We start from the raw sequence: 15241 nt of genomic DNA on the forward strand, positions 1-15241 counted from the left end.
GGTTGTTGTTGGTGTTTGTCGTCAATTTCGGGTCTTTCAGGAGGGTTTAACAGGTGGTTGTTTGGTGGTTTAGAGGGAAGGGGTGTTGGGTTTTGCGGTGTCCGACACCGCGCGGAAACAAAACCTGATAATCGGATCGCATGCATAATAATTACAACATAAATAAAAGCATGCAAAAAAAACATAAATATAAGAGAAGAGAGAGAAAGAATGCTCACCCTAGTAGCGTGCTTCGCTCAACCGTTGAGCTCGGACTTGAAGGCTTCAAGTTCCACAAGTGCGAGAACCTCTAACGGCTCACACCCTCGCTACCGAACCGTAACCGGTCCCTACCCCGAAGCTTAGTTAGGGCTAAACCAAAAAAAACTTAGAGTTTACGAACAAAGGTTTTCTTGCTTTTGGAGATCCCTTAGAGTTCATCAACTTAAGCGAAGTTCCCAATACCCAATGATGGGTATTTATAGGGAAATCAAACCAAGAATTCCCATAATCTTTCAATGTGGGATAGTTGGTAAAAGGCAAAATAAGATTTAATTTAATTCAAAATTAAATTAGAAAGCCAAAACAATCATCAAACGACAAGTGGTGCAAGGAGAGCTAGGGAGTAGGTGAACCACAAGGGGAGGACCACCTTCCCCTTGCTCCCCAAGCCACCCCTTCACAAAACGGGTGCAATAGGATGGCGCCAAGTGGCAGCCCTCCTTGAACACCAAAGCAGCCATGCTGGCGCCTCGTCTCTCGGCTGGGCCTGCCAACTAGGCCTTCCCGCACCAGCAAGCCTCGCAAATGCGGGCTGCTTTGTTGCTGGGCGCTGCTGCTGCTACGCACCAATTTTGGTGCTAGTAGCCTGTGCCTGGCGCACCTCACTACTAGCTCTTGCATGCTGGCAGGCTGCTACTTGCTTGCGGCATGGCCTGCCAGCCCAGCCACGCATGGTTTGCTCGGCCATGCTGGCGAGCCTTCCTTGCATCGCAGCTCGCCCAGCCAGTGCATGCGATGCATGCTGGGCTTGTGGCCAAGCCTTGCCTTGCGGAAAGGAGCCCAGCTAGCCATACTAGCCTACCTAGCCCTTGATTGGCTAGGCCATTTGGAGGCTAGGATTTTCACGCGCGTTGACTTTTTGTTTGACTGATTTTTCCGTCTTGTCGACTCATAAATTCGACTCAAATTTCGAAGCTCCGACATCTTAGTTCGTAAAATCTCTATTGACTCATTTAATCCTTTGAATTAATTCGTCACTTTGGTTTAGTTACATGAAGAGTTCAGTCAAGATTAAGATGTAATATTAATATTCATTAATATTACTGATCGAAAGCAGCTTCCAGCTAGGCATTCCGATCACTTGACCTCACTGAATAATTAGCTTTATAATTAATTCTGAACCCTTTATCAGAATAATACACTTGTTCAAAGGACACCATTCCTTTCAAGGGGGAAGGGAGAGGGGCGACAACAAGGGGAGGGGAGCTGCGTCTCGGCGCCGACGGGCTGGGGGCTAGCGGCGGTGGTGCGTGGGGGATGGTGGCTGGCCGGATTTTTTTCTGAATTTTTTTTTAAAATTTTAATAATTTATTAAGTAAATTCATAAGGGAACCAACCACATGATGTCACGTGGCACAAATAAGCCTAAATGACTACGAAGTTGACGTCTGTTAGTCATTTGGGTATTTGGTGACATTTTTAATAGACTCGGGTGTATATGGTGTATTTCAAAAGTTTCATGGGTATATCATGAATAAGCAAATTACTCAAGGCAATTTGGTGAAATAATTGTAATTATTTACTCCTAGACTCTAGTGTTGCTATCTATTCCTACACCCCCTCCCTAAACGATGCGTTAAACAACCCCAATTACCCCACTTTCTGCTACTGTGCAGTAACAACACTTTTTACCCAAAATCAAATCAAACCACCATTTCATTTCATTTTCTCTCTCCTTACCCATTTTTCTCCAATTTCTCTTTTTACACCCATTTTCTCTCTCCAAACCCATTGATCTATATTTTCTAATCTAAAAAATTTCTACAAATTTGTGACAAACTATTAATAACATTGTTCAATCACTACCAAATGCGACAAAACAAGGTCGCAATTCGAAAGAGTTAATGATTTTGTTCATATTTGGTTCGAAAAAGAGTATAAACCCTAGGTTTTACTAATTTTTTTGTTGCGATTGTATTTCGGGAACGTAATCGAAACATCAACTAGGGAAATGCATCAACATAAGTCTTTACTATAATTTTAGTAATTTTTGTTCAAAAACACGTACTCCCTCCGTTTTTAAATAATTGCTCAATTTCTCCATGTGCAGAGTTTTAGGAGAAATTGAAAAAAGTAATATAATATGGAGGCAGTGGGGTAGGTGGAAGAATAAAAAAAATTGTAAAAAGCAAAAGTAGTTGAGAGAATTGGAGGAAAGAGAATATGAAATTAATAAGATATGATTTATGTTGGGTCCACTAGTTGAAAGAAATGAATTAAATATTGTAAAAAACTTTCCAAATAAGGAAATAGAAAAACGACCAAAAATGAAAAGTTGAGCAAGTACTTAAAAACGGAGGGAGTAAGTTAAATCAGTATATTTTTCACTTTTTTTTTCTTTTTTTTGTTTGTACAGCGAAGAAAATAGTTTCAGAGATGGAAAACAAAGATTCTGGAAAGATGTAAGCATTAATAAAATTGATTCGTAGTGAATTTTATCTTTTGATAAATGTTCATTTCCATTTTGATAAATGCTCATTTATACATTAGTATACTATCATTTACATGTCTTTTATTTAATTTTTTTTTTTTTAATTAACTATCATTCACATATTAATAGATGATTAATATAAATGCTCATTTATTTATTAGTCCACAGTCATTCATTTTTTCATAGATTGAAGTGGAAAATTATGTTGAAGTATGTTCATTTTTATTTTGGTAAATGTTCAATCACATAATACTACATGGTCATTCACAATTTCACATATTAACATACAGTTATTAGAATTTTGATAAATGTTCATATTTTTTTGTTATCTACATTTCATGTACATTTCAATTTTGAATTATTTTAATATATGTCTTTTCTCATATGAATATATGGCCAATCACATATTGATAGCTTCAAGAGTTTACTCACGTATATATTTCATGTTCATCGATTGTTATCTTTCATGCATGATCATTTTCAAACTAATATATGCTCATTTATAAAGTAATAGATGTTCACTTTCATATTGAATTACGTAAATATGTTCATTAATGTATTAATAGTTGTTCATTTCTATATCGATAGATGGTCATTTCCATACTAATATATATTCATATATGTTCATTTATATAATGATAGATGTTCATTCCCATATCGATCATGTCAATTGTTATATTCACCTATGTTCATATTCATATAAAAATTGGTTTATTTTAACACTTATTCTGATCTTCCTCGAATCTAATACATTAATTTATATATTTTGTCTATTAGTTAAACAAAGAATCGTAGATATAGTGAGTTAGACCACACAATAGCAAGGAAAAAAGGAAGAACATAAATAATGAAATCAAGAAGGCATGGATTCGTCAAACAATATGAACCAATAACACGAGCTTGAATTTTTCGAATTTGGATCAAGAAGTTTATTGTGTTTGATAATGTGTGGAATTATATTATATATTTTAATATTTATTTTCATATTAATAGATATTTATTTTCATTCTGATCATTTCATTTTAATAGATGTACATTGCACTACTAATGACATAAGATGTTTATTTATTTTAATACTTGTTTACTCTCAAATTAAAAGATGTTTGTTTAAGTTTTAATATATTTTATTATCATTTTGAAAAATGTACAATTAAATTTGAATATTTATTCGTTCTCATACATAAAGATGTTCATTTTACAAGACACGTATGTTCACTTTTAAATAATTATATGTTCATATTTATAGACATCTATTTTCATTTTGATAGATATTAATTACAAAGTACGATATTAATACACATGGTTATTCACATATTAATGTATATATGTTCATTTTCAATTTAATACAAGTGTTATTATTTTGTGAAGAAGATTGAAAGACACTCAATCAAACTACTCAACAATACCAATAAAATAGTCACCCTTCCATAATATACATGCATCACATGCATGTAATTATAAAGCTACTAACTTTTCAAAAAAAAATTATATAAAAATGTTCATTTTTATATTGATAAATGCACATCATCGTTACGATTCATTATCATTTTATTCTGAACAAGTAAATACATTTATTTTGAATAAAAAATATACATAAACTTATATGTTCATTTTGATACTAAAACACCTATTATGTCATGAATTTTTTAAATTTTTTATAAAATATATTCCATCATGTAATAATAAACATTTACGCATATAAAAATAAACGTAATAGTACATATTTATACTTATATATGTTCATTTGCATATTAATGAATAGTCTATAACATATCTTATTACTTGTATGTTATTAACTTTTAGATACAGAGTACTTATTTGTTCAATAATAACTTTTGAAGGTTGTTTGTTTTATTGATCAAATAATTAATTTGCAACTGATACGTTAACCGTAATAGGTGAATTTTAATGTTCCATAATTAGATGTCCAATTATAAATAATTAAATGTTATTTACAATCATTAAAAAAAGTATATGTTCATTTATAAAATAGTACATGTTCAATCACGGTGCATAAAAGTTTTCCAACAATTTCTCCTATTCGATTTTCGTGCCTCGATTTCCATCTCAAATCAGCTCAAGCCGATGTGCTTCTTCTGATTGATCCATGGTGGTGGTGGTGGAGCGGTGATGTGACGGAATATCATCTCCTGTATCTTAAGCTGCACCATATGATGAAAGCCTTCCTCCTCTATCGTCAATACAACAATCGCAATAATCACGACTACATGAGTGCTTTAAAAATAAAAAATAATCAATTATTACAAAATTGAACATAATAACAATCATTTAAAATACAGAAATAACAAGTAATACAAAATTAAAAATCACATATAACAAATTTAAATGAATAGGAAAAATTAAATTAAATTCAAATCAATGGAATCGAAAAAATTACAATCAAATCAAAAAACACATATACATAAATCAATCGAATAGAATAAATTGCAATCAAACCGAAATTAAAACTAAATAATAATCAAAATAAAAATAGAATAATAAGAAAACAGAGCAAATACATCTATATAACTCATTCCATGGAATTGAGCTAGAAATCTCCATGGAAGAAGAGAGAAAACTGAAAAACAATCAAAAAAACAATGAAGATAAAAAATGAAATTGGTGAAAAAGAGGAAAGGGAAAATGAAGCAAATTAGGTTTGTAAATATATTTATATACTAGCTTGAATGGAAAGTAAAGAAGGAAAGGGGAAAAAAAGGTGTGGGGGGTGGGGAACAAAAAAAACCATGCAAAAGGTGATGCTAGATGAAACGACGTAGTATAGAAGGGGGGTGTAGGCAAAGATGCATACACTAGAGTTTAGGGAAAAATTTGTAGTTTATATAATGGTTTTGCTAGTCAAACATGTAAATGGGGCGGGCTTTTAAAGGGCCTTTAAATCATGGACCCTTAAATGGTTGGTCAGGCTTATATAGAGGGCTGAAAAAGGGTTATCCTTATGAGGTCTTAATCCTAATATCCTCTTTATCTCTGATAATCTCATTCTAATTCTCTCTGTCTCTCTTCACTCAAATTATAAATCCTAAAAAAAAAATTCCCAAATTTTCCTCATATTATAAACCTTAAAATTTTTGATATATCCTTGATCACCTAAAAATCAAACATACTTTCTCTCTCCTCTCAAAATCTCACTACTTCATTAATCTTTGTTTTTGTTTGTAAATTACCTTTAAATTTACAAGGTATTTATTAGTTTTATTCATCAGCAAATCTAAAAAAAATCATGGATTTGTAATTGAATTTATTAGGTCTGATTGCAATTTCTAATGCTGCAATTTTCGTTTCTGTTTGATTTCCTATGTATCCTTGATCCAAATAAGGAGGGGAACCCGAATCAAGAGGTCTATTAAAAAATGTTTTAGGAGAATTAGAAGCAACCGAATCAAGTTTCTTAACAAAGGGGTCTTTAGGGTTAACAAGGGGCACATGAATTTGAGCAGAATTTCTAGATTTCATCAATAATTGAGGTTGAAGAGATGAAATTGAGCAAGAAGCCATGAGCACCTACAAACAGTTTGATATGGACAATAATATGAGAATTCTCAAGCTTTGTAGTCTGAAATTTGTGCTTTTATTTGCTCACGAGAATTATTGATCTATATAATTGAATGGGTCGGGCCTAGCCGGGCCCAATGACCCGTGATCCGACCCGGCCCCTTCTGGACTAGCTTTAACCCTAGCCCGACCTATTTAATTGAAGCCTGGTCCGGCCTATTAAATAGGTCTAGTGAGAATCATGAGATGAGAGAAATATAATACTCCCTAAATGATTTTGTAAGTGTTATACTTACCAAATGCAGCCTTGTTTTTTTAAATGTTACAATTCTTTTTTTGTCAAAAAACTACATCTTCTCGTGATCCCCACTCAAATTCACTGCTACTAATTTTATTATTTCTTCTCTCATATTCATTACTTTTCAATAAACTATTAACCCTACTATCTTTCTTTTACAATTTTTTAATATTTCAACTAACCCACTTATCTTATTTTATTTAAGTCAATTAAGTTGTCTAAAACAATGTATCGGTCAAAGTATAACACTTAAAAAAAAACACGGAGGGAGTATTCAAAATCATGAGTAGTTTTTTTTTACCAAAAAAAGGGTGTGTAACACTTAAAAAAACGGCTGCATTTCATAAGTATAACACTTAAAAAAATAGAGGGAATATTTAATTTGAACTTATTATTAGTTTGATTTGATATTTTTTTTTTTTTTTTTGGCAAGAAGAATAATATTATTAATGAATAGCCATATTTGATTATATGCACGATAATCCGCAAGGAAAAAAATTACTAGTATAACAATTAAAGGCTTATTTAAATTGTATTAATATATATTTTTCAATATTTGATTTAAATAATTTTTTAATTATAAATTTATCGATATATTGGTACTAAAAAACCACAAATAAATCAATAAAGTCTAAACATAACTTATACAGAGTAATTTATATGATTCGCAAAGTTTGTAAATAAGGTGAACTAAACATAGTCATAGGCTCGCTGAAGATTAGCTGAATTATTATTTTTTCTAAACCTAGATGAAAATATACAAAGAAACCAATCACACTTTCCCCCCAACTTTTTAACTTTTTCGATGATCATTACCTTCTTTTTTTTCAAAGACACCAACTGAATCCATTGTACATAAGAGACTACAGGGCGCCATCACAAAGATACACAATGTACATAAGAAGATGAAAAAACAGCCCCCCAACAAAAAAATGGATACTATACAAAAATACAATACATTTTCCAAAGGCCATCCAAATGCCTCAAAAAACACAGCCACAGTCGAAGGCTGCAATTCTTTTATGCAAATAAAAGAAAATTAAAAAGTAAAAAATGCCCTCTAAAATTAGCATCTCTAAGACCTATAATCTTGTTATCCTTCACTCGAGGAAATGATCAGCAGCTTGCTGGGTGTCTAAAATTTCAGCAGCAGCATCGGCAATTCTTAGAGCCATTGTGGCTCTATACATTGCTAGATCTGCATTTTCCATCAGGAGCTGTGCTCTCTGACGTTTAAGTATGGCTAGCTCCACAGATTTGTCTGCCGAAGCTATTGCTTCCTGTATTCTAAGGACTGCGCTTTGTTCCTCTGCAGCATTATGCTCAGCAGCTATCACTAATCAAATTTAAACAATGAATAGATTAATAGAGTTCTAATACAAAAGCTAGAAAATTTGACAGACAATAGCGATGAAAGGATTTTAATACCTTGAAGAACATTACTATCCTTGCCTCGACCTCGATGCATAGGCTGAACAGTCTGCCGTTTCAGAGATCTTTTCTTGCGTAACACAGGTTTTGTAATCAATTGCGTTTTCGTGGGTTGGTTTAACTGTCAAAACGAAATTCCATGTAAGAAAACACAGAACAGAAGATACATCCGGAGATGAAAGTTGCTAATTTGTAGCAGCTCGCAGTTGTTTATCTGACTAACAGTCCAGAGAGGTTTCACATCAAACTCATTTTTTTTTAATCTTTATGAATTAGGGAGGGAGGAGGGCCTAACTTACCTACCTACTCATCAATCGCGTAGCCAAACTGACGCATCAACGTTTCACTTTTGTATTTTAATTCACGCGGGACCAGGGGGGGAGATGGGCTGCGGGGCAGTGGATGCAGTGTAGAGAGGGGTAAGCCAAACTGACGATGTAACAAGCATGAATGTATGTAAGTTTTTTCCCTTTCTCGTCTTTATAATTCCCTAAGGATACAGACACTACAGAGGGCCAGAGGGGGGTAGCCAAAATCACTAGCATGTTTATGGATAAAATATTAGTTTGCAGAAATATATTCAAACAGCAGAGTATCCTCTATAGACAGAAAAATTGCTATGTGCTGCATCCAATGTTTACATTTTGAGCAAGAACTGCACTGAAGTGATAATCTTAGGTTAAATAACGCAGATACAGGTTTACTCTAATTGCTTTTGGGATGATCAACATAATTTGCGCCTGGTGGAATAAAGCACACACACAAACAAAAAATAAAAAATTTAAAAAAAAAAAAAACAAAATGAAAAGGGAGTATCTGAAACTACGGAATGACATAGTTGCTAGTGTAGACGAAACAAATAACCATAAACAACTGAACAATTAGCTAGATATTTAAAATTCAACACAATCTGAACAACTAAATAGCTTTGACTCAGTGTATAAAGGGAAGAAACCTGTATTGAGCACATACTTGTCAAAATACATGTACAAAGAAATATTGCATTAAAGCATGTACCTGGAAAACTCTAATCAGCGGGGCACGTTTCTGCTTCCTCTTCTTCATCCAATATCTATGTACCTGCTCAACTACATCCGAAATAATTACTACATCCATACACAATTTAGCAGCTTCTATTTCATCATTGACATCATCCCGTTTACAATAAGAAGCTTTCTCGAAAGAATCAATTGCTAATTCAAAGCTCTCTTCAGAAAGATGATTTGATGCTTCCAGCTCACTATTGAGCTTGCTTAGCCACTCTTCATCCTCAGAATCCATATCATAGTTCGCTGTCTTCCTAGATAAAGTTCTAGATAGTTCATCATTGGCTGTTCGAATGTATGACTCTGGTCTAACAAAGGCACCAGGGGGATCCCATGAATTGGTCACTTCACATACCCAAGGTACAGGGATAATTTTAACACCCGGGGACGTTGGTACAATGTTCCTTTCCCCACATACCTTATAAAGTTCTTTAAACACTGCCCAATCCTTCCGGACAGGAAACTCTAGTTTCCACCCATTCTCCGATGCCCAAATCACAGCATGAGTAAAACGGTTGGTTGTACAGGGTCTCATTTCTTTTTGAATCTTTAAGGAATATTTTGTTGTCCCATCTGTTTTAATGGCAAGAAGCCACTCATTTGATGCAGAGGTGTCTAATCTGACCTCTGCCCCCTCAACTCTGTAACACTTGTCTGCTTCTACAATCAGGACATTAGCAGTACAAAACTGTGAATCAGGATCCACATTCCAGCTTGATAGGTCGGACTTTTGCACAGGAATTTCACTCACAGAACTCTTTCGAAGAGACCTACGAAGCTCCTGTTTACAAGCTAAAGGTAATGCAGGGTGGGCTTTTTTCTTGGAAACATGATTAGATACTGATGGTCCAGGTGATTTCTGCAAAACAAAAGGTAACGGGTTTCTAGCCCTCCGACTCCTTAACGACCGCCTCCGCCTCTTTGAAGCACTTCGTGTAAGAACCCCAATCCTACCTTGCACATTTCGACTGGATAACTTACTAGCCCCAGGAGACAAATTTACAGACTTCATACCCTTGGACTCATCTTTAGCAGGGGCAACTAATCTGTCAGGGGGACTCTCACTCTGGTCATTGACGAATGTAAGGGTTTCATCAGAACTCTCATTTTTTCGGTCAAAATCGTACCAACATAGACAAGACAGGCGCACCGACCTAAACAACATTGTTGCATGTAGGTGCAGAAAACACAAGGGAGCAGCCGTATAGTCAAGTGTAAACATTGCTATAAACTGCCTCACCCCGGAAATTCGGCATAAACCTTTGCTCTTGTTTGACACACAATTCTGAAAGACAACAACAATTACACAGGCAGAAAATTAAACATTTTAAACATCACTATACACATCCAACCAACGCTAAAATGAAGTAGCAACTATATTTCCACAGTTTTAACACCAATCATAAAGTCAAGCATTCACAAAATCCTCAAAATCCTCAAAATCATAACAAAAACAAAAACAAAAATGCAGAACATACCCACAAGAAATGAATGCCAGACGAGGCAAAAACAGGCGAAACCGGACTCAAAAGCAGGAACGTCGAAATTTCACTTAAACCAACTCTTTCTTTACTCAAATACTTAAGAAGTGAACTCAAAACACTTGAAAACAACAAACATCCATCACAAGAAGAATCGACGAAAACCGATAACAACCCTTGATCATAATACCCTTTAATTACATCATCTGCCTGCTTCTTTTCAGTTTGCCCACTTTTTCTCCTTTGCCTTCTCACAAAATGCAAACCAAACTTCTTACTATCAGATTCACCAAAACCCTTCAAATTCCTCACATTATAACGCTTTCTTTTCCTACTATAAACATTCCTAAATATTCTGCTATTAGAATAATAACTCCCATTTCTTAAACTGGGCACTCTATGACTAATTTCCGGCTCCGGCTCAGGCTGCGGTCTCGGTATCGGAAACGGTTTTGCATCATCAACATCCATTGGATCAGACCTATCATGCCAACCATTAATCTTCTGTTGCTTAAACTTACCACTATCATTGGAAATCAACGGAAACCAATCGTCCCCATTTTTAACTCCTCTGTGCTTAACATCAGCAGATTCAACCCACAATCGACGCCCTGACCTTAAAACCCTAACCAATTCACCGTCTTTCGCCTTCGGAACAAACACCCTCGTCGAACGCCGCATCTCTACTGACGGCATCGGCGCCAGATTTCAAACTTCGTTCTCTCCGAGTTAACTCACTCAATTACACCGAGTCAAATCAACGATTCGATCAACCAACCCTTTGATTCTGACGCTTTTTTCAGCACATGGGTCATGTAACAACTAACAACCCAGATAAATTCACTTCAATTAACACCAAAATTTGCGACGAAAAATTTCCAAATCGGTCATCTAGATCATAACACTCACAATAAATTATCAAAAAAAAAATTAAATAACCCAGAAATTAGTGAACGAAAATTGTTCGAAAAAAGATAATTTTTTTAAAGATGGGATCGGGATTTTGTCAACAGAAATGGGACAACCTGAAATATTTTTTAGAATTTACGAAATTAATTTTGAGGGATTTGTTGTGAGGGAGAAAAAAGGGGGAAGAAGAAGAACAGGGGAGAAGAGGAGGCTGAAAGAGAAATATCCATTTTTTAGGGTTTAGTAGTGGTGGAAGAAGAAAGAAAACTACTGTCGAATAAACTACTACCTGACTAAAAGAGAGCCGTTGGATGAGAAAATTGACGGTTGAGATTTGGAGAGAGAGTGAAGATTGATTCGATGGTGTCTCCAAAAGACTGGACGTTTCGGGGGAATTGATTTTTATTTTTTTGGTTTTATTTAAATTTAAAAGAAGTTGACGAAAATAACCTTGAGCGGACCCCACGTTTAAGGTGGGGAGATTGAATGGATATTTTTATTGTGTGAAGAGTGAGGACCCATTCGTGTCCTTTTGTTAAGGGGGTCTTAGCCAGGATTAATTAGATTTTGCCAGTTGTATCTTGCGGTAGAGTTTAGAGTTTAAAAGCGGTTTAGTCCTCGTAATACTATTAGACCATTCTCAGCAGTGAGGAAAAAAAAAACCTCTCAATCTCTCTCTACCCACTTTCTCACTCCTCCCATACAATTTCTCTCATCAAATGTTTTTTTCACCACAGTAATGAGGAGAAAAAAAACCTCTCATCACTTTCTCCTCCACTATTTTTTAATTTATTTTTTAATTACGTTTAAAAATAATTTAATAAAAATTTATAATTACGTTTAAAAATATTAATAATACTAACTGGAATTTTTTTTTATAAGAAATAATTATAATAATAATAATAACAAGAAGAAATTGGGAAAATATGTTAATTTCTCTAATTTATGGGTGTTTGGCAAAAGGGATAGAGATAACGAGAATTAAAAAAGTGAGATAAGGTTGAGAAATTAGCAGTTAGAATAAATATAAAAAATGATGTTATCTGTTGTTGGATACTTCTTCTTTTTCGAATAAATCAAAATATAATGTTTTTTTTATTTAAAGGTTGCACTTTTTGACATTATTACCCGCTTCTTGATGAATTGTCGTCTTTTTTTTTTGACATTATTACCCACTTCTTGATGAATTGTCATTTTTTTTAACATCAATTTCCATCACTTTCTCTCTCTCTTCAATTACTCTAGTTCTAATCATTAATTTTAAAAAATTTACAACTTTTTTAATTCTCGCGTAAAAAGCTAAAAAAAACATTGTATTATGAGACAGAAGGAGTAATTTGCTATGAATTTGGAATTAAATTGGAATTAATAGTAAATTTACTTAAGTATTGTTACTAACTTTTTTCCTCTCCCCTTTCCCTTTCCTTAATGCTAAAATTATCTTTTCACTTTCATTAGGTTTAGGTTAAGCAATAGAATGTGGATCGGGCTAAATTCAAGTTATAAAATCATTTTTTTTTTTTTTTGGAAACCGAGTTCTAGAATCATCTAGAGTTACTTGGAAGTATAAAGAGAAGATATAATAGGCGAAGGTAGGATATTTTTTTTTTAGTCTTAAAGGTTAGTAAGGATAAATAACAATTTTCAAAATTATTTATGCATAATCAAAATTTCGACTAACATTTAATAAACTGAAAATCTATAATTTATAATTAATACTAAAATAGCAACTGATGACATCATCCTATTTTAAAATTGTACACGTGTCAAGTATGTCATTATTTTATTATTCTTACTAAGTTAGACCCGTTCATCGCACGGTTTTTACAAAAATTATGCTCATTTATTTGCTATGTACTTTTAAATGATTTTAAACTTATTTCAAATCATTTTTTTTCTAATTTATAGATAGTAGCATTTGCAGCCAGTACTTGTGGTGCCATTAGAGAAGTCGTGAAAATAGAAGAAGAATAGTTCTTTAGGATCAAGGAATTCGATACCATATAGAAAATGGAGAGAATATATTGAGGGAAGTTGTTAATTTGCATTGATTATAAGCAGCATATTTATGGTGATTACCAGAGTACTTTCTTTGTTCCACAAATATTGCAACAAGAATGAAATTATGCATCTCAAAACACATTTTATATGCTAAATATCTATAATTATATAAAAGTATAAATTATAAAAAGTTGATATTGTGAAAGTATTTTATGAGACGAATCTAACAAGACCCAACATGACTATATTTTAATTTACGTATAAATCATAATATGTGGTCAAACAAGTGTGATAAATAGTGTAAAATTCCAGTTATTGTAATATTACTAGAAAGGAGGAAGTATATGATATTGGCAACTATAGTAATTCTAGGAGGAAGTTATTACAGAATATATACAAAGCTAAAGTTTAGGACCTAACTAACAAAACAATTAATTGTTATATATAAGGATTGACCCGAAATAAGTCATCCCTTATCAAGAGGTTGTAATTTTAGACTTCATCAAAAATTCCAAAAACTATTTAATATACTCAATAAGTGCCCAAAGCAAAAGATACGTAAACTCATCCTGTGATAGAGGGGCACCCCGTGTGTGTGTATATATATATATATATATATATATATATATATATATATATATATATATATATATATATATATATATATATATATATATATATATATATATATTAAATGGGATCATGTGAGAACACATCCCTTATGTGAGAATATCAACTTATGTGAGAACAAATCTAGACCCTTGAATTAGATTCATCTGACGGCTCTTATTCAACCCACCTAATTAAGGGTAACCGGGTAATTTCACAGCTTGAATGACTACCCTTAATCTTCTCATTTTTCATTTTCACTTTCTCTCTCTTTATTACATTTTCTCTCTCCTCCTTCATATTCTCTCTCTACGAATTCATTTATGAGCTTAATCTTCTTCGCATTGTTGCATCGATCTTGCTTTAATCTTCTTCAATTCGCTCTTCATATACCTTGATTCTGGATAATTAAGGTATTTGAGTTTTCTTTTTTTGTTGTTATTTATTCAATTTTTTTTTAAGTTTATGAATTTGCTCTTTTTTGCTTAGCGATTTATGATTTCGATTATTATTGTTGAGATGTTTTTGCCGATTTTTGTTGATATTTCTCACGATTAGGTGTCTAATTTGTAGAATTTAATTATTGATTTTTTTTGTGTAATTTTTTATTTTGTTCTATATTATTTAATTAGGGTTTTATTCTATTTTATTTTATTTCGTATCGTTTCGTTTGATTATTGATGACATTGATAGATCTAGTTTGCTTGTGAATTAGAATGGTTTTGTGGATTGGATCTGTTTAGAATTGTTGTTTTTATCTATCCGTTGTTCTTGGTTCTTTAGGTGGAGCATTGTGATTGTTACTAGACCAGGTATTTGTCATGATATTTAGTCTTTTTGTTGTTCGATTTTCTTCTTATAGTATCTTATGGATGGTTTGTTGATTGTGATTTAATGTTTATTTCGCGGTGTATTTATTTTTGTTCGATTGGTTTCGATTGTGATGGTTGATTAGGTTTTCTTGTTCTTATATGGCTTATAGTATGACAGGACTATAGAATTTTTTGGAAGGGGTTAAGGTTTTGTACCTAGGATTATACCGTGCTCAAGTAGGGTTTTGTTTTTTATATCAAGGGTGTAACTGTGTAATGCAAATGTTTGTATGATGAAGGTGTGAAGTATTAAGAGTCGCGACTAGGGATAAAACGCCCCGAGTGGTTGTTTTTGATAGTGTGAGTGTAATTAGTTCAAGCATTTGTGTGAGGGAGTAAGATCCCTTTGGTTAAATTTCGTTGTTCCTCGTGTCTTTGGTAAAATG

At 33.3% G+C, this 15241-nt stretch overlaps 1 protein-coding gene across 3 annotated transcripts; it reads right to left on the minus strand.

The window, feature by feature from the left end:
• Positions 1 to 7209: 7209 nt before the first annotated feature.
• On the minus strand, positions 7210 to 12301 carry LOC110698367. 3 transcript variants are annotated; one of them, XM_021875781.1, is made up of 4 exons: positions 10462 to 12252; positions 8955 to 10268; positions 7935 to 8058; positions 7210 to 7842 (listed from the first exon to the last, which is right to left on the minus strand). In XM_021875781.1, the coding sequence occupies exons 1-4, from the start codon at positions 11158 to 11160 to the stop codon at positions 7607 to 7609; spliced, it is 2373 nt and encodes a 790-aa protein (XP_021731473.1). In that variant the 5' UTR covers positions 11161 to 12252; the 3' UTR covers positions 7210 to 7606. The 3 variants fall into 3 exon arrangements, with proteins under 3 accessions (XP_021731473.1, XP_021731474.1, XP_021731475.1); XM_021875782.1 differs by lacking the exon at positions 7210 to 7842 and adding an exon at positions 8237 to 8366 and having other exon boundaries at positions 10462 to 12301; XM_021875783.1 differs by lacking the exons at positions 7210 to 7842; positions 7935 to 8058 and adding an exon at positions 8373 to 8475 and having other exon boundaries at positions 10462 to 12299.
• Positions 12302 to 15241: the final 2940 nt, after the last annotated feature.

Source organism: Chenopodium quinoa, unplaced genomic scaffold (genome assembly GCF_001683475.1).
Source record: "Chenopodium quinoa cultivar QQ74 unplaced genomic scaffold, ASM168347v1, whole genome shotgun sequence".
NCBI lineage: Eukaryota > Viridiplantae > Streptophyta > Magnoliopsida > Caryophyllales > Amaranthaceae > Chenopodium > Chenopodium quinoa.